At 43.8% G+C, this 25001-nt stretch overlaps 1 protein-coding gene across 4 annotated transcripts in view; it reads left to right on the top strand.

Moving 5' to 3' along the window:
• The window catches only part of IQCK (IQ motif containing K), a 138002-nt gene that overhangs the window by 97667 nt on the left and 15334 nt on the right, over positions 1 to 25001 (top strand). For all 4 annotated transcript variants that reach the window (XM_025369493.1, XM_025369492.1, XM_025369494.1 and 1 more), the window contains one exon: positions 8996 to 9107. In XM_025369493.1, the coding sequence (XP_025225278.1) occupies positions 8996 to 9107 (112 nt within the window). The remainder of the gene's footprint in view (positions 1 to 8995; positions 9108 to 25001) is intronic.

Raw genomic sequence — 25001 nt, 5'->3', positions numbered from 1 at the left:
AATGGCGTGATTTTGGCTCACTGCAACCTCCGCCTCCTGGGTTCAAGTGATCTGCCTGTCTCAGCCTCCTGAGTAGCTGGGATTACAGACATGTGCCACGATGCCCAGCTAATTTTTGTATTATTAGTAGGGATGACGTTTCACCATGTTGGACAGGGTGGTCTCGAACTCCTGACCTCAGGTGATCTGCCCGTCTCGACCTCCCAAAGTGTTGGGATTACAGGCATGAGCCATCATGCCCGGCCGTTTTTTATATATATTTAGAGATAAATTGTGTATTTTCTTTTTTTTTTTTTTTTTTTTTTGAGACGGAGTCTCGCTGTGCTCCCAGGCTGGAGTGCAGTGGCGTGATCTCGGCTCACTGCAAGCTCCGCCTCCCGGGTTCACGCCATTCTCCCGCCTCAGCCTCCCAAGTAGCTGAGACTACAGGCGCCCGCCACCACGCCCGGCTAGTTTTTTGTATTTTTAGTAGAGACGGGGTTTCACCATGTTAGCCAGGATAGTCTCGATCTCCTGACCTCGTGATCCACCCGCCTCGGCCTCCCAAAGTGCTGGGATTACAGGCTTGAGCCACCGCGCCCGGCCGTGTATTTTCTTTTTATTAAGCAAGATAAACTTCCATTTGTAAGTTTGGCTGAAAACAACCAATCTTCTTTATTTGGGAGGAAAAAATCAGTTGAATGGTTTTCTTAAAACAAGTAAGGCACACTATGCTCTGGAAGAAGTAGTAATAGGAAGGACTTTATTTTTCTCGAGCTTGACAAGACCATCTATCCAAATTCCTCTCGGTGAGTAAAGCTCTGGGGTGGCATTGGATCGATTGGCATAAAAAATCTAGAATTTTCTGGGAGGAAAGGGATTGAGATCACCACAATCCCAATATTTCTCCCCAAGTTTCCTAGTTATCAAAATCTGCTGGAGGCCTTTGCTATAGAAGAACAGGATCAGAGAGATGAAACGTTAAAGGATGTCCATGACGGTGAGTCTGTTAAGGCTGGGCTCCCCACCACTGGTGGATCTGGACCTATCACGGTAGCTTTTGCTGCTTATTCTTTTGTTTCAAATTCCACAAGGGGCTGGGTGCGTTGGCTCATGCCTGTAATTCCAACACTTTGAGAGGCTGAGGCTGGCAGATCACTTGAGGTCAGGAGTTCGAGACCAGCCTGGCCAACATCGTGAAACCCCATCTCTACTAAAAATACAAAAATTAGCCGGTCGTGGTGGCGGGTGCCTGTAGTCCCAGCTACTCAGAAGGCTGAAGCAGGAGAATTGCTTGAGTCTGAGAGGTGGAGGTTGCAGTGAGCTGAGATCATGCTCTTGGTTCCCGGTCACAAGAATCACTTGAACCCGGGAGACAGAGGTTGCAGTGAGCCAAAATTGCGTCATTGCACTCCAGCCTGGGCACCAGAGGGAAACTCTGTCTCAAAAAAAAAAAAAAAAGATAAATTTGATTTTATAAAAATTAAAACCTTTTACATCAAAGGACACTATTAAGAGAGTGAAAAGACAACATTCGGAATGGCAGAAAATACTTGTAAATAATATATTTGAGAAGGGTATAGTGTCCAAAACATATAATAAACTCTTACAACTCAACAACAAAATGACAAGCAACCCACTTTCCAAAAGGGCAAAGGGAAGTGGAGGGAGAAAAAAGTAAACAAATAAAATGGACAAAGGCCTTGAATAGACGTTTCTCTAAGAAGATATACAGACAGCCAACAAGCACCTGAAAAGATGCTTGATGTTGTTAAACATTAGAGAAGTGCAAATTTAAACCACAATGAGATGCCACTTCATATCTACTAGGATGGCTATAGTGAAAACAAACAGAGCCAGGCACAGTGGTACACACCTGTAGTCCCAGCTGCTCAGAAGAATGAGGTGGGAGGATCACTTGAGCCCAGGAGTTTGAGACCAGCCTGGGCAAAAAAGTGAGACCCTATTTCAAAAAATTAAATTAAATTAAAAATGAAATTTAAATTTAAAATTAAAAAAATCGAAAATAACAAGTGTTGACAAGAATGTGGTTCAATTAGAACCCTCATTCATTGCTGGTGAGAATATAAGATGATTCAGCCACTGTGACAACCAGTTTGTTTTCTCAATAAGTCGAATGTAAAATTACCCATGTGACCCAGAAGTTCGACTTCTAGGTCGACAGCTCCCCTTCCAAATTGAAAATAGGTATTTAAACAAAAACTCGCCTGTAATCCCAGCACTCTGGGAGACCGAGGCAGGTGGATCACCTGAGGTCAGGAGTTTAAGACCAGCCTGGCCAACGTGGTGAAACCCCGTGTCTACTAAAAATACAAAAAATTAGCCAGGCATGGTAGTATGTGCCTGTAATCCCAGCTACTCAGGAGGCTGAGTCAGGAGAATGGCTTGAAAGTGGAGGTTGCAGTGAGGCGAGACCATGCCGCTGCACTCCAGCCTGGGTAACAGAGCGAGACTCCATCTCAATAAATAAATAAACAAACAAATAAAAACTCATACGCAAATGTTCATAGCAGCCCTGTTCCCAATAGCCAAAAGGTAGAAACAACTCAAATGTTCCATTAAGTGCTGGACTCGGTGGCTCACACCTGTAATCCAGGTACTTTGGGAGGCTGAGATAGGAGGATTGCTTGAATGCAGGAGTTTGAGACCAGCCTAGGTAGTATAGTGAAACTTTGTCTCTACAAAAGCAAAAAATTAAAAAATTAGCTGGGTGCAGTGGCGTGCCTGTAGTCCCAGCTGAGGTGAGAGAATTGCTTGACCCTGGGAGGTGGAGGTTGCAGTGAGCCAAGATCATGCATCACTGCATTACAATCTGGGCGACAGAATGAGACCCTGTCTCAAAAAAAAAAAAAAAAAAAAAAAGGCCGGGCAGTGGCTCACACCTGTAATCCCAGCACTTTGGGAGGCCAAGGCAGGTGGATCACAAGGCAAGGTCGGGGGTTCGAGAGCAACTGGCCAACATGGTGAAACCCCTGTCTCTACTAAAAACACAAAAATCAGTTGGGCGTGGTGGCAAGTGCCTGTAATCCCAGCTACTCGGGAGGCTGAGGCAGGAGAATTGCTTGAACCAGGGAGGCGGAGGTTGCAGTGAGCTGAGATGGCACCACTGCCTTCCAGCCTGGGTGACAGAGTCTCAAAAAAAAAAAAGCAAAACAAATGTTACATTAAGTGATGAATGGATAAAAATAAATGTGGCATACCTATATGATAGATATTATTCAGGAATGAAGTACTGATACATGCTGCAATCTGGATAAACCTTAAAATATATGCTGACTGGAAGAATCCAGACACAAAGGACACATGATTATATGATTCCGTTTGTAGGAAATATCCAGAATAGGCAAATCCAGAGAGAATGTGGATATAAAGACACAGAGAGGCTATGGCTGGCTGGGGTAGGGAGAGGGGAGAATGGGAATTCACTGCTTAAAGAATCTGGGATTTCCTTTTGGCCTGATGAAAATGTGTTGCAACGAGAGAATGGTGATGGTCACATAACATTGTAAGTGTAACTTAATGCTACTGAACTGTATACTTTAGAAGGATTAAAATGGTACAGTTTATGCTATGTGTATTTGACCAAATTTTAAAAAAATCACTGAGGTTACTTGTGAATCTGATAAAATTTCAGTGGAAGGAAAGGAAAACAAGGCTCTTTGATGTAAAATTATTAAGAGAGTCGGAAGAGGTGGCCCCTCTATCAGTAGGGGAGAGACGAGAGGGAATGGTAGTTCTGGGGCTGGGAGGTAGCTGGTGGTGAAACCTGGCTCAATCTTGCTCTTTGGGGACTGTGTTTGTGTCCTAAGATGGTGGATGTGTGGGTGACTCGAGCAAGTTGAAACTTGGTAGCCCAGACTTGGGCACCCTCAAAGGATAGCAGTGACCATGGTAGGAAGCCCAGGGACCAAGATAGGAAGTCCCAAGATCCAGCGGTGATCTGAAAAAGCAAGAGATCGAGCTCTGGCTTGGTGGCATCCCCATGTCAGCAGAGCTGGGGAGCAGCTGATCCCCTTAGACAAGCCTGGCTCTCTGGTCTGTCCTCACCCTGCGCTCCCTTCACCAGTTTCTCTTAAATGCTGGGTCCTGCAGGCCTGGCAGATTACTATTTCTGCCTCAGTTTGCCCTGCATCCCTCCCAGCAGGAGAGACAGTAGTTCCTGACTATCAGACCAGTAGGTCTGAGTTGTGACTTTAAGAAGAGAGGAGGAGCAAGGAGGCCACCCTTCTGGGCACCTGGGGTCCCTGGAGAGACAGGAAGGGACCATGGCCTAGAGAGGGAAGCACTGACCTGGGCATGTGGAATGTGACTGCCCCAGTTCTACATGCTCATTCCAGTTCAGGCAACTGTTCCTCCAGAATCCACAGCTACTGCCTCATTTAAAATGAATGGAGCTGGGCGGGCGCAGTGGCTCACGACTGTAATGCCAGCACTTCGGGAGGCCGAGGTGGACAGACCACGTGAGGTGAGGAGTTCGAGACCAGCCTGGCCAACATGGCAAAACCCAGTCTCTACTAAAACAACAAAAATTAGTCAGATGTGGTGGTGCATGCCTGTAATCCCAGCTACTCGTGAGGCTGAGGCAGGAGAATTGCTTGAACCCAGGAGGCAGAGGTTGCAGTGAGGTGAGATCGCACCACTGCACTCCAGCCTAGGCAGCAAAATGAGACTCCCTCTTAAAAAAATAAAATAAAATAAATAAATAAATAAACTGATTAAGACAGTGGTCCCCAACCTTTTTGGCACCAGGGACCAGTTTCATGGAAAACAGTTTTTCCATCGATGGGGGACTGGGGTAGGGGGATGGTTTTGGGATGATACAAGCACATTACATTTATTGTGTACTTTATTTCTATTATTATTACATTATAATATGTAATGAAGTAATTATACAACTCACCATCATGTAGAATCAGTGGCAACCCTGAGCTTGTTTTCCTGCAACTAAGTGGTCCCATCTGGGGGGTGATGGGAGATGGTGACAGATCATGAGGCATTAGTTAGATTCTCATAAGGAGCACGCAGCCTAGATCCCTCACATATGCAGTTCACAATAAGGTTCATGCTCCTATGAGAATCTAATGCTGCCACTGATCTGACAGGAGGTGGAGCTCGGGTGGTAATGTGAGCAATAGGGAGTGGCTGCAGATACAGATGAAGCTTCACTGCTCACTCGCCACTCATCTTCTGTTGTACTGCCTGGTTCCTAAGAGGCCATGGACCAGTACTAGCCTGTGGCTGTGGCTGCAGGGGTTGGGGACCCCCGAAATAAGGGGAACCCCCAAAGTAGCCCTATTGAATAGTTAATCTAGAGAGCTGAGTCAGGGACTTCTTTGGAAAATGTTGGATCTCATTTCTTGGTATGTCTCGCAGCATTCTTTTGTGACTTTAACTTATCTTTCAAGATAAAGTTGACACACTTCCACATATATAAAATCACTCCCTTCCAGTCTTGGAATCTGCTTTGTGAGATGCAGCTCCTCTGGCAAGTGAAGAGGTAGAAAGATGAATCAGGAAGAGGAAGGATGTGAGTGGCTGGGGCCTTTCTGAGCCCTTTGTTACTTTGTCGCCTTGGAGTTCCTGGATCATCCAAGACTGTTTCACCCTTCTGCACCTTTTGCAGAGGCCAGTATCCCTCCGAGGAACACCATTACACTCCATCCCTTCTTCCCATGGTAAACTCTAGTTCATCCTTCAAAACAGCCCAGGGGTTTTCTGACCTGTCCAAGGCTGGGTTGGATGCCCCCTCTGTTTTCCCTTGCACTCACCAATTTCCCTACTCTTACCATACCTTACTGATCTTATTCCTGTGTCTCCTCCTACACTTGAAGTTTCTCAAGGGCAGCTGGAATCAATCCATTCAAGTTTTTTTTTGGTTGTTTTTTTTTTTTTTTGAGATGGAGTCTAGCTCTGTCCCCCAGGCTGGAGTGCAGTGGTGCAATCTCTGCTCACTGCAAGCTCCGCCTCCTGGGTTCACACCATTCTCCTGCCTCAGCCTCCTGAGTAGCTGGGACTACAGGCACCCGCTACCGCGCCCGGCTAATTTTCTGTATTTTTAGTAGAGACGGGGTTTCACCGTGGTCTCGATTTCCTGACCTTGTGATCCGCCCGCCTCAGCCTCCCAAAGTGCTGGGATTACAGGCGTGAGCCACCGCGCCCAGCCCCATTCAAGTTTTAATTGCAGCTCCACCATTTCCAATACGACTTGGCAAGCCACTAAAACTCAGTTATCTCATCTGTAACATGGGGATAACCAATCCTGCCTTATCCGTGTGGCTTAGTGATTCAAATTTGTAAAATAGGCCGGGAGCAGTGGCTCATACCTGTAATCCCAGCACTTTGGGAGGCCAAGGCAGATGGTTCACTTGAGGTCAGGAGTTTGAGACCAGCCTGACCAACATGATGAAACCCTGTCTCTACTAAAAATACAAAATTAGCCAGGCCTGGTGGCGCACACCTGTAATTCCAGCTACTTGGGAGGCTGAGGCAGGAGAATTGCTTGAATCTGGGAGGTGGAGATTGCAGTGAGCTGAGATTGCACCACTGCACTCCTGCCTGGGCAGCAAGAGCGAAAACTCCGTATCAAAAAAAAAAAAAAAAATTGTAAAATATTTGGCCAGGCACAGTGGCTGTCACCCGTAATCCCAGCACTTTTGGAGGCCAAGGCTTGAGCCCAGGAGTTTGAGACCAGCCTGGGCAACATGGCAAGACTCTATCTCTATGAAATAAAATTTGTAAGATACTTCAAACCATGCCTGGGAGATAAATGCTCAATAAATATGAGCTATAATAAAAATAAAAATAATTATTGTTACAATTACTATTATTCATCTCTTTAATTTCAACATCTAGCGCTAAAGTTGGTATGAAGTAAGCAGTCAGTGTTACACAGAACTGTGGTTAATACATTAACTGTGGTGAGCCTAGAACTGTGCTGTTCTATGTAGTAACCACCAGCTACATGTGTCTGTTGAACACTTGAAATGAAGTTTTTTGTTTTGTTTTGTTTTGTTTTTTTGAGATGGAGTCTCGCTGTCTCCCAGGCTGGAGTGCAGTGGTGCGATCTCGGCTCACTGCAAGCTCCGCCTCCCGGGTTCACGCCATTCTCCTCTCCTACTGGAGGCCTCAGCCTCCCAGTAGCTGGGACTACAGGTGTCCACCAGCACGCCTGGCTAATTTTTTGTATTTTTAGTAGAGACAGGGTTTCACTATGTTAGCCAGGTTGGTCTTGATCTCCTGACCTCGTGATCCACCTGCCTCGGCCTCCCAAAGTGCTGCAATTACAGGCGTGAGCCACCACGCCCAGCCAATGAAGTATGTTTTAAGTGCAAAAACACACAGTGTTGAAGACTTTAGCATGCAAAACAGAAAGTAAGATAACTCATAAATTTTGTATTTTTATTTTTTTGAGACAGGATCTCACTCTGTCACCCAGGCTGGAGTGCAGTGGCACAGTCTTGGCTCACCTTAGCCGCAACCTCCCAGGCTTGAGCAATCCTGCTATCTCAGCCTCCTGAGTAGCTGGAACTACAGGCGTTCACCACCACCAGCTAATTTTGTTTATTTTTTATAGAGATGACGCCTTGCTATGTTGCCCAGGCTGGTCTTGAACACCTGGGCTTGAGCAATCCTCCTACCTTGGCCTCTCATAGTACTGGGATTTACAGGCATGAGTCACCATGCCCTGCATAATAATTTTTTAGGCCGGGCGCGGTGGCTCACACCTGTAATCCCAGCACTTTGGGAGGCCGAGGCGGGCGGATCACAAGGTCAGGAGATCGAGACCACGGTGAAACCTCGTCTCTACTAAAAATACAAAAAATTAGCCGGGCGCGGTTGTGGGCGCCTGTAGTCCCAGCTACTCGGGAGGCTGAGGCAGGAGAATGGCGGGAACCCGGGAGGCGGAGCTTGCAGTGAGCTGAGATCCAGCCACTGCACTCCAGCCTGGGCGACAGAGCGAGACTCCGTCTCAAAAAAAATAATAATAATAATAATTTTTTATATTAATTACATGTTGAAGGAATAAGATTTTGAATGTTTTAGGTTACGTGAGATATATTCTTGTTTGTTTGTTCAGGCTGGAGTGCAATGGCGCGATCTCGGTTCATTGCAACCTCCACCTCCTGGGTTCAAGTGATTCTCTTGCCTCAGCCTCCCAAGTAGCTGGTATTACAGGCACCTGCCACCGTGCTTAGCTAATTTTTGTACTTTTAGTAGAGAGGGGGTTTTACCATGTTGGCCAGACTGGTCTCGAACTCCTGACCTCAGGTGATCTGTCAGCCTCGGCCTCCCAAAGTGCTGGGATTACAGGCATAAGCCACCATGCCTGGCCAAGTGAAATACATTCTTTTTTTTTTTTTTTGAGATGGAGTCTGGCTCTGTTGCCCAGGCTGGAGTGCAGTGGCCGGATCTCAGCTCACTGCAAGCTCCGCCTCCCAGGTTCACGTCATTCTCCTGCCTCAGCCTCCTGAGTAACTGGGACTACAGGCGCCTGCCACCTCGCCCGGCTAGATTTTTGTATTTTTTTAGTAGAGACGGGGTTTCACTGTGTTAGCCAGGATGGTCTCGATCTCCTGACCTCGTGATCTGCCCGTCTCAGCCTCCCAAAGTGCTGGGATTACAGGCTTGAGCCACCGCGCCCGGCTGTGAAATACATTCTTAAAAATAATCTTATCTGCTTGCTTTTACTTTTTAAAATGAGATGCCAGCTAGGAAGTTTAAAGTTACAAATGTGGTGGCTGCATTATCTTTCTATTGGACAGCACAGACCTGCTCATTCTTAACCTACTGTTACTATAGCAAATCTTCACACAACCTCATTTATGCTCAAATATGATGTAAGCTCTAGGAGTGTCAATAATTCATTTAGGACGATGATTCATTGAGAATCAAAAGTACATCCAATTGGTTTGTAAAGGATTTTCCATGCAGGGTTAATAAGCTCGTGTACAGAAGTATGTTGAAAAGGGACTGAAGTTTTACTGGGATTTTCCAGGTTCGCTGTGATCCTGAGATTCAAGAGCTGCGTCAGTGGCAGAAGAAACTGCGCGAGGCCAAGCACATTCACCAGCGAGTCAAAATTTTCTGGGCCAAGCAAGAACAAAAAGGTAAGTTGCTGGATTCACAGTCCTTAGTTCATTCAAGAAAAGCCTGATTCTTATTCCAGGCTCAAGAAGGAGGCCCTCTGAGGTTTTGTAAGGTCCTTGTCTGCATGGAACTCAGCTTGTGCATGGGGGAAGTGGCTGCATATTAAGATTCTGCTGTGCAATGACAGAGGTGATGTGATATAATTTACAGGGCTATTTCTCTCCCACAGGGACAAATTCAATGTCTCCCTGTGTCTGCAGGTTTCTATTTTTGAAGCTACAAGACATCAAGAATAACCCATTATTTTGGAAACACAGTGTCTATCAGTATGATGGATAGTTATAGTTATTCTTCTAAGTTGTTGATTGTGTGTCTGAACTCAAATGGTATTTTATGCTTGTCTTCTCCCCTTTTGTGATGGCTAATTTTATGTGTCAACTTTACTAGGCTGTGAGATGCCCAGATTAAACATTATTTCTAGGTCTGTCTGTCAAGGTGTTTCCAGAGAGATTAGCATTTGATTTGATTGACTGAATAAAGCAGATGAACCTCCCCACTGGGCTTCATCCAATCTGTCAAGGGCCTAAATAGAACAAAAAAGTAGAGGAAGGTTGCATGAACTCTGCCTGGCCATGTGAGCTGGGGCCTTGATCTCTCCTGCCCTTCTGCTCCTGGCTCGCAGGCCTTCAAACCCAGGCAAGAATCTACACTATTGGTTCTCTGGACTTCCTGGGTCTCTGGCTTACAAATGGCAGATTGTGGGACTTCTCAGTCTCCATAATTTCATGAGCCAATATCTTCTTCTTTTTTTTTTTTTTTTTTTTTTGAGACAGAGTCTCACTCAGTTTGCCCAGGCTGGAGTGCAGTGGTGCGATCTCGGTTCACTGCAACCTCCGCCTTCTGGGTTCAAATGATTCTCCAGCCTCAGCCTTCTGAGTACCTGGGATTACAGGCATGCTCCATCATGCCTGGGTAATTTTTGTATTTTTAGTAGAGACAGGGTTTCACCATGTTGGCCAGGCTAGTCTTGAACTCCTGACCTCAAGTGATCTGCCCACCTCAGCCTCCCAAAGTGCTGGGATTACAGGCATGAGCCAGCGCGCCTGGCTGATATGTTCTTTTTTTTTTTTTTTTTTTTTTTTTTTTTTGAGATGGAGTCTCGCTCTGTGGCTCAAGCTGGAGGAGTGCAGTGGCTCGATCTTGGCTCACTGCAACCTCTGCCTCCCAGAGTCAAGCAATTCGCCTGCCTCAGCCTCCCAAGTAGGTGGGATTACAGGCACCTGCCACCATGCCTGGCTAATTTTTGTACTTTTAGTAGAGATGGAGTTTCACCATCCATATTGGCCAGGCTAGTCTCAAACTCCTGACCTCAGGTGATCTGCCCGCCTCAGCCTCCCAAAGTACTGGGATTACAGGTGTGAGCCACCGCGCCTGGCCTGATATGTTTTCAAGTGGAGAAAATTAAATTGCAGAACTATAAGATTTTATTCATATAAAAAATATATGCATGGTCTGTAATACTAGGACTTTGGAAGCCTGAGGCAGGTGGATCACCTCAAGTCAGAAATTCAAGACCAGCCTGGCCAACATAGTGAAACCCTGTCTCTACTAAAAATACAAAAATTTTCCAGGCTTTGTGGTGGGCACCTATAATCCCAGCTACTTGAACCCAGAAGGCAGAGGTTGCAGTGAGCCGAGATCGTGCTACTGCACTCTAGCCTAGGCAACGCAGCCAGACTCTGTCTCAAAAAATAAATAAATAAATAAATAAATAAATAAATAAATAAATAAATAAATGTGTATATATATGCACGGAACCACAGAGATGCTAAACAGTCTGGAAAAAAATTATTGGTAGTTACCTTTGAGAATTTGGACCAGAGGGGTGGAACCACACTGTTGGAATCTTTTAGATAAGCACATAGTACTTTATGATTATGATTATGAGAAACTACAAAAAATAGTCATACATCCCTCAGCAGGCCATAGGCCATCATGCCTTGGGTCCTCTAACCTCCCCATCCTACCCTGTCCCCATCCTCCTTCAGTGGACTGCAGCCCCTCTAGTCTCTTTTCTGTTCTTGCAATTTGCCAATGCCTTCTTCACCTTGGGACTCTGTACTTTCTATTCCTTTTCTTTTTTTTTTTTTTTCTGAGACAGGATCTCGCTCTGTCACCCAGGCTGGAGTGCAGTGGCATAATCTTGGCTCACTGTAACCTCCACCTCTGGGGTTCAAGCGATTCTCATGCCTCAGCTTCCCAAGTAGGTGGGATTACAGGCATTTGCCACCATGCCCAGCTAATTTTCATATTTTTCGCAGAGACGGGGTTTCACCATGTTGGCCAGGCTGGTCCTGAACTCCTGACCTCAAGTGATCTTCCTTCCTCGGCCTCCCAAAGTGCTGGGATTACGGGCATCAGCCACTGTGCCTATTGCTCAGCCAGGATGGAGAACCTAAGGAGATGCGAGATGCCCAGTTGCTTTGTGCTTTCTTTAAATGTGGAGTCCTTTGGGCCTGTACTCTCAGCTCTGGACAAGTCCTGCTGATGCTTGACTGTACAGCTGCTATTAGGTTGGTGCAAAAATAATTGCGGTTTTTGCCATTAAAAATAATGACATTAAATGCAATTACTTTTGCACCAACCTAAATTTATTTACTGGACAATTGTCTTCCCCACTAGCATGTAACCTACATGAAATAATAGGACACATTGACATCATGGTACCTCCTGATGTGATGTGTCTGCCTGGTTTATCTCCTAGTACAGTGCCTGGTACAAAGTGAGTGGCAGATAAATATCAAGTGAACAAATGAATGAATGAATGAATGAATGAATGGAGCTGTGAGTTTTAAACGAGTCAATAAACAGAAAGTTCCTGGTGCAGAGTAGGAGCACATCAAATTGTCAGTCTAAGCTGCCCTTATAAAGAAGCAGCTTGAGCTATTACTGTTTGGCTGGCTCAGCACTGGCCTCTGTTCCATGCACAACTGCAGTTTCATTTGGCTTCAAAACTGGAAGGCAATCAGGGCTATAATCAGTTTAAAGGTCGAGGAAAGTGCAGCATGCCTGTTTCTTTCTGTTGGTCTGTATTCTTTGGAGTTGATTTGCGGTTGGTTGATTGACTGACTGGGCTCGCTCTGGAGCAGGGAGAATAGACCTGGAGTTCATGCCGTTATCCAGTCCGCAGCAGAGGGGCTGGAGGGGCTGGTGGAAGCAATTCCACTTCCACCATCTGCTGTTGGCTTCCCGTGCCACCTTCCAAGGGCTCCAGAAGGAGTGAACTGTGCTTTCCAAACAAGAAACACCTCTTCGGTAAATACCCCAGTGTGAACCCATGGATAGGTTCCTATTTACGCTGAGACCGTGAAATGGTCTTTGGGCAAACAAGCCAATTCTAAAGTCTGTCCCCAGGTCTGTCATCAGTTAAGAAGGAAGTCAAGACAGCAGGAAGGACAGATAAAGGACCCGGCTTTGGAGTTGGCCAGACCTGCCCTTGGAATCCTGAGTACCACTTCTATCCATGTAACCCTGATCTAGTGAACTTCATGAGGCCTCAGTTTTCCCTTGTGCAAAATGGTAATGAGATAGTAATAATAGTGTCTATCTCATACAGATGTTATTATAAAATTATAAGAGATGATGATCTTTAGAACAAGTCCTGGCATATGGTTCCCATAAATGTGAGTTATTGTCATGATAGTATTATTAAAATATTTGTGTTGATTTCTTCCAATAGACTCCAAGCTCCATGGGCTTTCATGTAGGGACCGTGTTTGTCTTATTCATCATGAGCCTGGCACAGAGCAGGTAGTCTGTACATATTTAGGGGATGAAGCTCTGGGCTTCATTTTACATATGAAGAAATTGAGTTCCAGCAAGATTGAGTGACTTGCGCAAGGTCACACAGCAGAGGAGAGCCTGGGACTGGGTCCAGGACTTCCCTGTCTCTGTCCAGTGTTCTAACACATCCTGGAGAACAGATGCAGAGAGTTAAGACATTCTTTTAGGTTCTGCCCTCAGACCCAACTTCTCTGGAATCTTCTGGAACATGACCTATGACCTGTTCAATTTCCTATCTGGGCCTCAGGGTGCTTGCTGTTTATGTTTTCATGGACTGAAGCCTCCAGCTAGGGGCAGAATTATGAGAAGCGAATACAACCTGCTGCACATCAAGCGAAGCAGAACTTCTTGTTCCCTTTAACTGTCGCCGAGTTGAATCATTTCATTAAGCTCATGCGCTAGAGTTACTTCCTATTTTAAACCTTATGAATCTGGATAGTGTGGGGGGTTACAAAATAAATCTCCCAGCCAACGTGACCCCTCAATTAGACCTCAAAGGCTTCCAGTGAAGCAGTTTGAAAGCGGATGTTAAGCGCATGCTAGTTCTCTTTTAGACTTGCAATAAAAAATAGTGGGGTGATTGCAAATGAAAATGGTTTTTCAACTTCATTTAAAAAAAAAAAAGCTCATCTATGTACAAATCCAGGAGACAGGCGTATCTTTTTAAGGTGTTGCCATTTTATCCACATTGTGCTCCGGCATTTACAATACAAATAGATTTTACCAAGTTCATAGCTTAGAGCAACCTTGGGCAGACAGGAGGTCTGAGGGAGAGTCACATCAGCTGTCGGGGTGGTGGAATCATGGTCATATATAGCCCGTCTCACGTTACAGTGAGTCAGAGGCTGCCTGTCCCAAACAGTATTTTCTTCTAGGACGGAAGTGGTATGAAGTTATCTTCAAGTCTCTATCCATCAGGACAGATGCAGGAATTATTTTAAAATGTGTATGGTAAGAATTTCAGCCAATGTAGTTTAAAATAAGACGCCCAAGTCATTTTTGAGATGTAGTAAAAAAAATCGTGTCTCGATTAATAGCATATTTTTAGCCTCACATAGTATTTGTTTTCAAATGTGCTTTGTAATTGAATATCCATATTTTATTTGGACATCTAGTATGAGCAGGGAGAAAGAAATCATAGAAATTATTCCCATAACATCAGATTAAATTACATATGTGTGTGTGTATATATATATGCACACACATATATATACATCATATATATAATCAGATAAATTTACCATATATGTGTTTGTGTGCGTATTCTTTACATATGCAGAAATAATCTCTAAATAACTATCACTTAATGTTTTGAAGAAAAGGCAGAGACTTGGAGGGAGAGATTGGTTGATCTGTCAAAGGAAATGAATTGTCTACTTTTTGTTTGCTTAACTGTTTATTTCCTACTTCATTCCAAGAGTGGTTTTTAGTAGTTACAGAAATACACGCAATATGATATTTTTAGGTAAAGGTGGTAATTAAGGAATAATTAAGGTTAGGGAAAAAAATAAAGCCACTCAGTGCTGTAAGTAAAATACTTAATTTCAAGGCCTATGCTGACAAATAAAAATTATATATATTCAAGGTGTGCAGCATGATTATTTGTACACTGTATTAGTCCGTTTTCACACTGCTATAAAGAATACCTGAGACTGGGTTATTTATAAAGAAAAGAGGTTTAATGCACTCATAGTTCTGCACAGCTGGGGAGGTCTCAGGAAACTTACAATCATGGCGGAAGGCAAAAGGGAAGCAAGACACGTCTTATATGGCAGCAGGAGAGAGAGAGAGTGAGGGGGGAACTGTCAAACATAAACCATCAGATCTCATGAGAACTCACTCACTATCATAAGAACAGTATGGTGGAAGTCTCCCCCATGATCCAGTCACCCCCCGCCAGTGGGGATTACAATTCAAGATGAATTTGGGTGGGGACACAGAGCCAAACCGTATCATACACACTGTGTAATTATTACTATGATCAAATTAATGAACACATCCATCACCCATAGTTACGATTTGTGTGTGTGTATGTGTGTGGTGAGGACACTTAAAATCTGCTCTCTCATCAATTTTTAAATAAACAATTCAGTATTATTAACTGTAGTTACCATACTTTTCATTAGATCCCCAGAACTTATTCATCTTATAACTGAAAGTTTGTACCCTTTGACCAACGTAGAAGTTTCTTAGGAAAACGTGCCAAAGTAAAGATGGAAATAGAATCTATTACATAAATTCACAGTGTCCATAAGAAAAAAGACAAACCATTTGTTCAAGAAATACTCAGAACTTCCCTAATACATTATACAATATGCATCATGGCCTCAAAAATGTTCCTATAATAAATAGAAATATGGCTCTGAGCTTCCTGGAAGCCACAACAATAAAGGAAATAGGATCATTAATGGTTTATTGTGTCCTCAAGATTAAGTAAGTTTCTTGGAAGCACACATTCCTGGAGCTGAGATTTGATTTTTCTTTCATAAAGAGGACACTGTATAACATACTGAACACCATTTTATTCCCGAATATAGTAAGTTTCTTAGAGCAATATTTCCTTCTAGAGGGAAAACATGAAAGCCGGGAGTAGAGGGTGGAGATGGGAGAAAGTTCTTTTCCCTAATTTTAATTTAGATTACAATGACAAATCCTAGTGATTAGGATTTCCCTGTGGTTTAAAGGCTGTTCTTAAGATGAACACCTCATCTTAGCCACCCCACCTGCTTGTGACCTCAGGCTATGCTGAAGGCTGGGGTCGTGGCTGTAATCCTAGCACTTTGGAAGGCCAAGGCAGGAAAATTGCCTGAGCCTAGGAGTTTGAGACCAGTCTGGGCAGCACAATGAGACCCCGTCTCTACAAAAAATAAAATTAGCCAGGCGTGGTAGCGCACTCCTGTAGTCCCAGCTACTCAGGAAGCTGAGGTGGGAGGATTGCTTGAGCCTAGGAACACGAGGCTGCAGTGAGCTGTGACTGCACCACTGCACTCCAGCCTGGGCAATGAGCAAGACCTCGTCTCAAAATAAATAAATAAATAAGGTATGCTGGAACTTAGTTCTTTCCTTCCTAGCCCATGTAATTGGATGCACTGCCAAGAGCAGAGAAGGATGTCTGCAACTAGGGAGTAGCTAAGAGCGATGGAGCTTATACCATGTGCCAGACACTACACTAAGCACCTTATGTTTCCATGTAGTCCTCACACCTGATAGAGAGGTGAGATTATCTCCATCGTACAGATGAGGAAACCGGAGCTGGGAGGATACACGGCTTGCACAAGTCCACGTAGCCAGTCAGGCCAGAGACCAGGGATTTGAACCCGAATCTACTTGATACCAAAGAGGCTAGGGCCATCCCAGGCCATGCTGTTCTGTAACCCAAGTGCCCAATAGGCCGCAGTGGTCCACTGCAAAGCTTCCCAGCATGGTAACTAAGGACCCACAGGCTGGACAGCAGGCAGTGTCTGGCCATGCCTCCCAACCTGCACCCTGACACTGAAGTGCCCACAGACCACAAGTACAGGGGAGGCTTGGTGGTAGAGGAGGCTGAGAGCACCATTCAAAGGCTGCAGGATATACATGAGTGTTTTGGGAAGATCTTTTCACTAAAGCAAGAAACCAGGGTTAAGTGAATCAGCATAAGGATATTCTTTTCTCCCTCCTTCCAAATCCTCTGTCCATCTACATTTGAGGAGCAGAGAAGGGTTTGGCCACCAGAGAGAGAACCTGGGTACAGGGAACACTCTAGCCTGTGGCTCAGGAAGTGGGTTCTAGCATTAGTTGAGAACCTTTGTGACCAACAGTCTGTCATCTAACAAAAAAGGTCAAGTTTTAGTGATGTATTTTCCAAAGACAATCACTGTTGAGTATATCAGCCCATAGTTTTCCCATTCATCTATCAACATGCAAATAAATATAGGCCAGGCACGGTGGCTCACACCCATAGCCCCAGCACTTTGGGAGGCCGAGGCAGGTGGATCACTTGAGGCCAGGAGTTCGAGATCAGCCTGGCCAACATGGTGAAACTCCGTCTCTATTAAAAATACAAAAAAATTAGCCAGGCGTGGTGGCACATGCCTGTAGTCCCAGCTACTCGGAAGGCTGAGGCATGAGAATTGTGTGAACCAGGAGGTGGAGGTTGAAGTGAGCCGTGATCGCACTACTGCACTCTAGCCTGGGTGACAGAGCAAGACTGTCTCAAAAAAATAAAAAAACCATAAATATATATATTTATAAGCATGTAACCATATTACATATGCTGTACCGTAACTTGCTTGTTTTTTCTTCACTTGACAATGTATCATTGCCATCTGTTTCGTGCCAGCACACACAGATCTATTCCATTATTTTTAGTGGCTCCATAAAAATGATAGAGCTGTACCATACTTTTATAAAACCAATTCCTATGAATGGATAGTTGGCTTGTATTATGAACCATGCTCCATAAACATTGGTGTAGCTATATTCTAGCTTACTTGTAGAAGTATTTGTTTTTCTTTTTCTTTTTTTTTTTTTTTTTTTTTTTGAGACAGAGTCTTGCTCTGTTGCCCAGACTGGAGTGCAGTGGCGCAGTCTCGGGTCACTGCAACATCCGCCTCCCGGATTCAAGCAATTCTCCTGCCTCAGCCTCTTAAGTAGCTGGGATTACAGGCAAGTGCCACCACACCCGGTTAATTTTTATATTTTTAGTAGAGACAGGGTTTTGCCACGTTGGCCAGGCTAGTCTCGAACTCCTGACCTCAGGTGATCCACCTACCTCGGCCTCTCAAAGGGCTGGAATTACAGGCGTGAGCCACTGCACCAAGACTTGTAGAAGTATATCTATAGGATAAATTCCTAGAAGTGGAATTGCTGGGTCAAAGGACACACACGTATTAAATTTAGACAGTGATCACCATATTGTCATCCAAAAATGTTATATTAGTTTATACTTAATGCTGCCAACCCACTGTGGGACTTTTGATGGGTGATGTCATCTTTGTGCTACATTTTCTCTACTTGTAAAATGAGAATTCTTATGCCTCAGTAATAATTCTAAATGAGGTCATTGTTTTGATAGGACCATGACTCCTTCAGAAGACATATATCTGTAAATCTAAGGTGTCATTTTCATTTGTTTCTTTCATAGTCCCTCAAAACTTAGTTCCTTCTCCATTTTAACCTGCAAAATAAATAATTTGATTAAGAGACATCTAGTGACTTCATGCCTTGGCACTGCCTTCATCAATTCCATTTTTAGGACTCACCAGTGTCTGGGGATATTTGGATGACATCAACTTTTACACATATCTTTTCATTTAAAATTTGCAAAAGTCTGCACAGCTATGACATGGCACAAGCGTCCTACTGAAATGCCTGAAGATCCCTACTGTTCTGAGATTTAAACATAAAAGATGATTTCCTTTCTTAATGATTTGCCCTAAAAGTTCAAGATCCTATATTTAAGTTTATGCGAATGACCACTTCCAACTTCATGAGCTTCATCTCTGATGTGATCTCGGCTCACTGCAACCTCCGCTTCCCGGGTTCAAGTGATTCTCCTGCCTCAGCCTCCCAAGTAGCTGGGACTACAGGAGCGAGCCACCAAACCTGGCTAAATTTTGTATTTTTAGTAGAGACGGGGTTTCACCATGTTGGCCAGGATGGTCTCGATCTCTTGACCTTGTGATCTGCCCACCCCAGCCTCCCAAAGTGCTGGGAGTACAGGCATGAGCCACCGCGCCTGGCCGATGCAGAATGCTTTTGAAGGATATAGATAAATCTACAAACCCTAGACGGCTCATGACCAGATTGGGTTAAGTTTCCCATTTCTCACTGTACAACCTCGAGCAGGTTGCTTAACCTCTCTGTGACTCAGTTTAACCGCTCTGTGACTCAGTTTAACCTCTCTGTGACTCAGTTTGTCTGGCAATATAATGACAATACTAATACTAGTAACCAAACCATAGAGTTTTTGTGAGGATTAAAAGAACTGGAATAGTGCGTGACCCATAATAAGTGATCAATAAATGATAATTATTAATTAAGCAAAGCATTCAACATATGGTTTATATATATTGTTAAGAATATTGGCAGCCAGGTGCAGTGGCTCTTGCTTGTAATACCAACACTTTGAGAGGCCAAGATGGGAGGATCACTTGAGAGCCCAGGAGTTCCAGACCAGCCAGGGCAACATAGGGAGACTCTATCTCTACAAAATTATGAAAACTAGCTGGGTGTGGTGGTGTGTGTATGTGGTCCCAGCTACTTGGGAGGCTGAGGCAAGAGGATCTCTTGGTTCTGGGAGGTCGAGGCTTCAGAAAGCCATGATCACACTGCTGTACTCCAGCCTGGGCAACAGAGTAAGACCCTGTCTCCAAAAAACATAAAATAAAAATACTGGCTTTGGAGGGTCTGACAGAACCGAGCTCCTGCCTTTTACCATCAGTGTGGTTCCTGGACAAGTTGTTAATCCTCACCAGGATGTTTTCTCCTCTGTTATGTGGGGACAATTAGGATCTGCCACAAAGGGCTACTGTGAGGATTAAATAAAACAGCCATGTATGGAATTAAACAGATCTCTGGCACAAAGTGAATGATCAGTAACTGGTGGCTGGTTTTAGTAATATTTTTTAAAGCTGTCAGCAAAAATAAAGTTTTTATTCCGGTTTTTATTCCATATTTTTGTACAGCAGTGGTTCTCAATGCTGGCTGTAGATTAGAATCTCCTGGGGGAAAATTTATAAGCTGTGTCAGGCTAGAGGCCAGAAAAAGTGATTACATGGGTTTATTCTTAGTAGAGAATGTGTTGTAACCACATCAGCAAAGCCCTAATACTATGGATTAGCTACAAGATCCCAGTAATAGCTTTGGATTCAAAATCTTCCTTAGCGAGGCTCTTCTCACTAATGCAGTTTCTTTTGGTCTGAAATTCAGGGGATCTGAGTTCCTGTTTGACTCTGCAATTTACCAGCTACATGGACCTTGCTTTCCGCTTTGAAAAATTGAATCGTTGAATCAGGAAATCTCTATAACAGTAAAACAGAATATCCCATAGGTGTTTGCTGTAGAATCTCCTGCGTCTCAGGCAAGAGACCTGCTGTCTGGGCAAATCTAAACCTTGAAAACCTGTTGCTGCTGTTTTGGTGGCTGTTGCCAGGTTTGGGAGTTTGGTCTCGACGTTGAAGGCAAGAACAATAGATGGTGAACATTCTGCTCACTACTGGGCTTTTGTTGGGGAAAGCGAGGTGGGATTACTGGGGGAGGCAGAGAGTAAATCTGGAAGTTTAGAGTGTGAGGCAGAGAAGAGGGAGGCATGAATTTGGTATTTGGCAATTTGAGAAAGTTTGGAGGAAAAGAGTAGGGAGGTTTAAAGGAGATTTTTGTGAAGTTTGATCACATGTTTGAGAAGGTAGGAAGCATAGACTCCTCCTGTCACTACATTTGGGCCTGTCACATCCAGAATGACTCTTTCTAATGCAAGTTGGAGCTAACCGGGAGGGCAATGTGAAATTCTGTCTGCCTTGTCAAGCTGTGGCCCGGCCTACAGGACAGCATTGCCTACCTGTGGCTGCCAAACGTTGGGTGTCTGCAAAGATCCACAATCCTCATAGCAGCTCTGATTTATTGAGTGCCAACTACATGCCAGGCACTTTGCATATATTATTTCTAATCTTCACAGCAAACAGAATGAGTAGAAATTATTATTGCCTGACCGGGAGCAGTGGCTCATGCTTGTAATCCCAGGACTTTGGGAGGCCAAGGTAGGCAGATCACTTGAGGTTAGGAGTTTGAGACCAGCCTGGCCAACATGGTGAAACCCTGTCTCTACTAAAAATACAAAAATTAGCCAGGCATGATGGCGGGCGCCTGTAATCCTAGCTACTCGGGAGGCTGAGGCTACAGAATTGCTTGAACCTAGGAGGCAGAGGTTGCAGTGAGGCAAGATCACACCATTGCACTCCAACCTGGGCCACAGAGTGAGACTCCATAGCAAAAAAAAAAAAAAAAAAAAAAAGGAAACTATTATTGCCCCTATCTTTCAAGGGAGGAAACTGTGTCTCAGAGGTTAAATCATTCACCTTTGGTCACACAGCTTTGAAGTGGCAGAACTGAGAAAATTTATTTATTTATTTATTTTTTTATTTTGGGGATAGGGTCTCACTCTGTCACCCAGGCTGGAGTGCAATGGCATGATCTTGGCTCACTGCAACCTCCACCTCCCAGGTTCAAGTGATCCTCCTGCCTCAGCCTCCCGAGTAGCTGGGATTACAGGTATGTGCCACCACACCTGGCTAATTTTTGTATTTTTAGTAGAGATGAGGTTTTACCATGTTGGCCAGACTGGTCTCGAACTCCTGACCACAAGTGATCCACTCTCCTTGGCTTCCCAAAGTGCTGAAATTACAGGTGTGACCCACCACATCTGGCCAATTGCCCAGGATTTTAATGAATCATTTTGATTATTGTCTGTGTGACTGCACTAGAATGTAAGTTCTCTGACAGCAGGGACTTTTCTTTCCTATTTTGTTCACTGCTCTATCCTCAGCATCTAGAACAGGGCCCAGCACATGGTAGACAGTCAAGGAATACTTGTTGGTTGAATGAATGGATCTGTGTTACGTAACCTCCTTCCCAGATCAACCAGCTTGCCAAACACTCTATGGGCAAGTAAACAGAACTGAGGCTGGACACAGAGGCTCACACCTGCAATCCCAGTGCTTTGGGAGGCCAAGGTGGGAAGGTCACTTGAAGAGTTCGAGACTAGCCTGGGCAATGTTAAGAGACCCTGTATCCACTAAAAAAATAAAAAATAAATAACTGGGTATGGTGGTGCATGCCTGTAGACCCAGCTGCTCAGGAGACTGAAGCAGGAGGATCTCTTAAAGCTCAGGAGGTAGAGGCTGCAGTGAGCTATGATTGTACCACTCACTCCAGCCTGGGGGACAGAGCAAGACTCTGTCTCCAAAAAAAGAAAAATAAAGCAAACAGAACTGTTTCCAAAAAAAAAAAAATTAAGGGAAGATATATGCTTACATATAATATATAAATGGATAAAGACGGCCTGTAATCTCAGCACTTTAGGAGGCCAAGGCGGGTGAATCACCTGAGATCAGGAGTTCAAGACCAGCCTGGCCTACATGATGAAACCCCGTCTCTACTAAAAATACAAAAATTAACCGGGCGTGGTGGCAGGCACCTGTAATCTCAGCTACTTAGAAGGCTGAGGCAGGAGAATCGCTTGAACCTGGGAGGTGGAGGTTGCAGTGAGCCAAGATCACGCCATTGCACTCTAGCCTGGGCGACAGAGAGAAACTCCATTTCAAAAAATAATAATAGCTAAATAAATAAAGACAAAAAGTCCATTAGAATATAATCCCTAGATGCTAATAGTGATTATCTCTGAGTGGTTATAATGCAGGCGATTGCTGAGTTGATTTATTTTTGCCTTTTTTTCTAAAACAGAAATGCAAAAGATTATTTTTCTTTTTCGATTATCTATAATTTCTAAAAATAATAAAAAGGAGTATTTGTTTACATTCATTGTGCACTTACTATGAGGCAAGCATTTTCCCAAGCTTTTTACTAGTAGTAACTCAATTAAATAATCTTTACACCTTTGAAGTAGGTACTACTATGGTCTCCATTGTATAGATGAAGAAACTGAGGCAGAGAGAGATCAAACAATACATCTGGGGCCACAGAGCAAGAACGTAGCAGAACCAAGCAGCTTGACTCCAGAGTCCTCCCTCTCTCCTCATTAGGCTGCAATGCACAGATGTTATTTATGGAGTTCAAATGCTCGAGCGAAATCTGTTGGTGTTCAGTTTCCTACAAAGTCCATTAGGACTTCTGGTTGCATTGCCAAGGGCATGAGGCACATGCTCCTTTATGCCTGTGAGCCTGCCTTAAAGAGTCATGATCCCGCCCACCAAATTGTCCCCACTTCTCTCCGTGAGCTCCAGTCCAAGACTGTCGACACATGGTGTTCACCCTTAGGATCTAAATTTAGGATCTGAACAGCTAAATTGTCTTGCCAGTTTTCAGATTCAACTCTCATTATCTCTTTTAAATTATCTTTTTAAAAATAATTTAAAACCTGTCCCCATATCAAAGCAATACATTCTCATTATGAAAAATACAGAATAGTACCAAGAGATCTAAAAAAGGTACCCACCTCACTGTCACTGGTAATACTTTGGTGGCTAGGAAAACTTTTCAAAAATGCCTTACTTTGCCAGATCTGAGTAGGAGGGAGATGGGGGAGACTAAGGAATCTTTTGCATGAGCCCTACTGTTGCCACGTGCATTGGAATTGCCCTCATTTTCTTCTCGTGGCATCCAGAGACTTGTCACTTAAGAGGTTTCAAAGTGACATTTGAAGCTGTTCAGGATGAGCAGCTAATAATAGTAGAAAGAGTCCTAGGCTTGGAGTCCCAAGACCTGCATTGGAACCCTGACTGGAAACTTCCTAGCTGTGTGTCCTTGAGCACGGCACTTAACCTTCCTGATGGCTCATCTTTTAGCTGCGGAATGAAATTAACACTCTCCCTGAAGGTCCAACTGAGAGACAAATTTATTTGTGTGAAAACAACAACAACTTGAGCTAATTTCACCTACAAATTCTTACTGGCTATGTGACCTTAGACAAGTTACTTAACCCCTCTAGCTTTCAGTTTTTTTCACCTGTACAATGGAAATAAAAGCATCCCCATCGCTGGATTCTCAAATGAGACAATGCTTGTAATGAATATGCTTAGTCCAATGCCTCGTAAACATTAGGTGCTCAATAATGATCAGTGTCTACCACTGTAAGCCATCTTTTTTTTTTTCTTTTTTTTTTTTTGAGATGCAGTTTTGTTCTTCTCACCCAAGCTGGAGTGCAATGGCACGATCTCGGCTCACTGCAACCTCCACCTCCCAGGTTCAAGCAATTCTCCTGCCTCAGCCTTCTGAGTAGCTGAGATTACAGGCACCCACCACCATGCCCAGCCCATTTTTGTATTTTTAGGAGAGATGGGGTTTCACCATGTTGGCCAGGCAGGCCTCAAACTCCTGACCTCAGGTGATCCGCCCACCACGGTATCCCAAAATGCTGGGATTACAGGTGTGAACCACCACACCCGGCCCCATATCATTTTTGAATCATTTTAGAGCAGTGTCTTTTCCCACTGAGTGGTGAAATCAATTAATGGGTTGCCACAAACATTTTGAAAAATGAAGTACAATATAGAGAAAATATCAACATGCTTCGCTTATTGTAAGGGAAATACTTTTTGGAGAAATATTTGTTTGAGATGTGTTTGTGCATCGTAAAAGCAATGTAAAACGTATTTTTTAAATGGATGGTGGCTGTTTAAAAATATGAAAACCACTAAGTTAGATTGTAAATTTGGTTCCCATGGTTTTAGATTTTCCCTGAATTTGCCAAGGTGGCGTGTCTTTGGCTCACAAACCAAGGTACCTTTGGGAAATAACCATGTTAATGTACTTTAACATCTTCTGTAAAATTTTTTCTTTGGGTCAAAATCCATTAAATCCTTTTCAAAAATAAATCCATATGTGAAATGTCATCCAGCAAATGGTGCCAGAAAAATGTTGCTTCCCTTTAAAATGGTTTCCTTCTTCCCTGACTTTCCCTTTCTGCCTTGTTGGCCAGGATGCTCAGAGTTCAATGTGAAACTCATTTATAGCAACTTCTTAAATGCTATGGTTAGCATATGTAAATTCCCCATTTCTCTTCACGCTTTGTTTTCTTTTTCTGTTTTGATTTACCATCCTTTATTATAAATTATCTCAAATCCTTTAAGGAAGGAAGCAGGATGTGAAAACATTCAGGAGGAAAACAGTTGTTTTCCTTGCTTATGACACAGAGAGGTTGTGAACCTCAGATGAGATAATGTATGGAGAAGAACATAAAACACTGGGAAGCCTGGCCCAGGGGGGTTTGTCATTAGACCATATCTGACTCTTGCAAAGGTGTAAGTTTTATCAGCTTTGTCGACAAGGAGAATAGGGCTGGTATTTGTTTTAACAGAATTGTTAAAAATAACTTTCTTCTTAACTGATTGTAGAAGTAATACTTGCTCTTTGTA

This window comes from Theropithecus gelada, chromosome 20, assembly GCF_003255815.1.
Source record: "Theropithecus gelada isolate Dixy chromosome 20, Tgel_1.0, whole genome shotgun sequence".
Taxonomy (NCBI): Eukaryota; Metazoa; Chordata; class Mammalia; order Primates; family Cercopithecidae; genus Theropithecus; species Theropithecus gelada.
The sequence above is the reverse complement of the archived record's forward strand: the minus strand, read 5'-3'. Positions and strand labels throughout refer to the sequence as shown.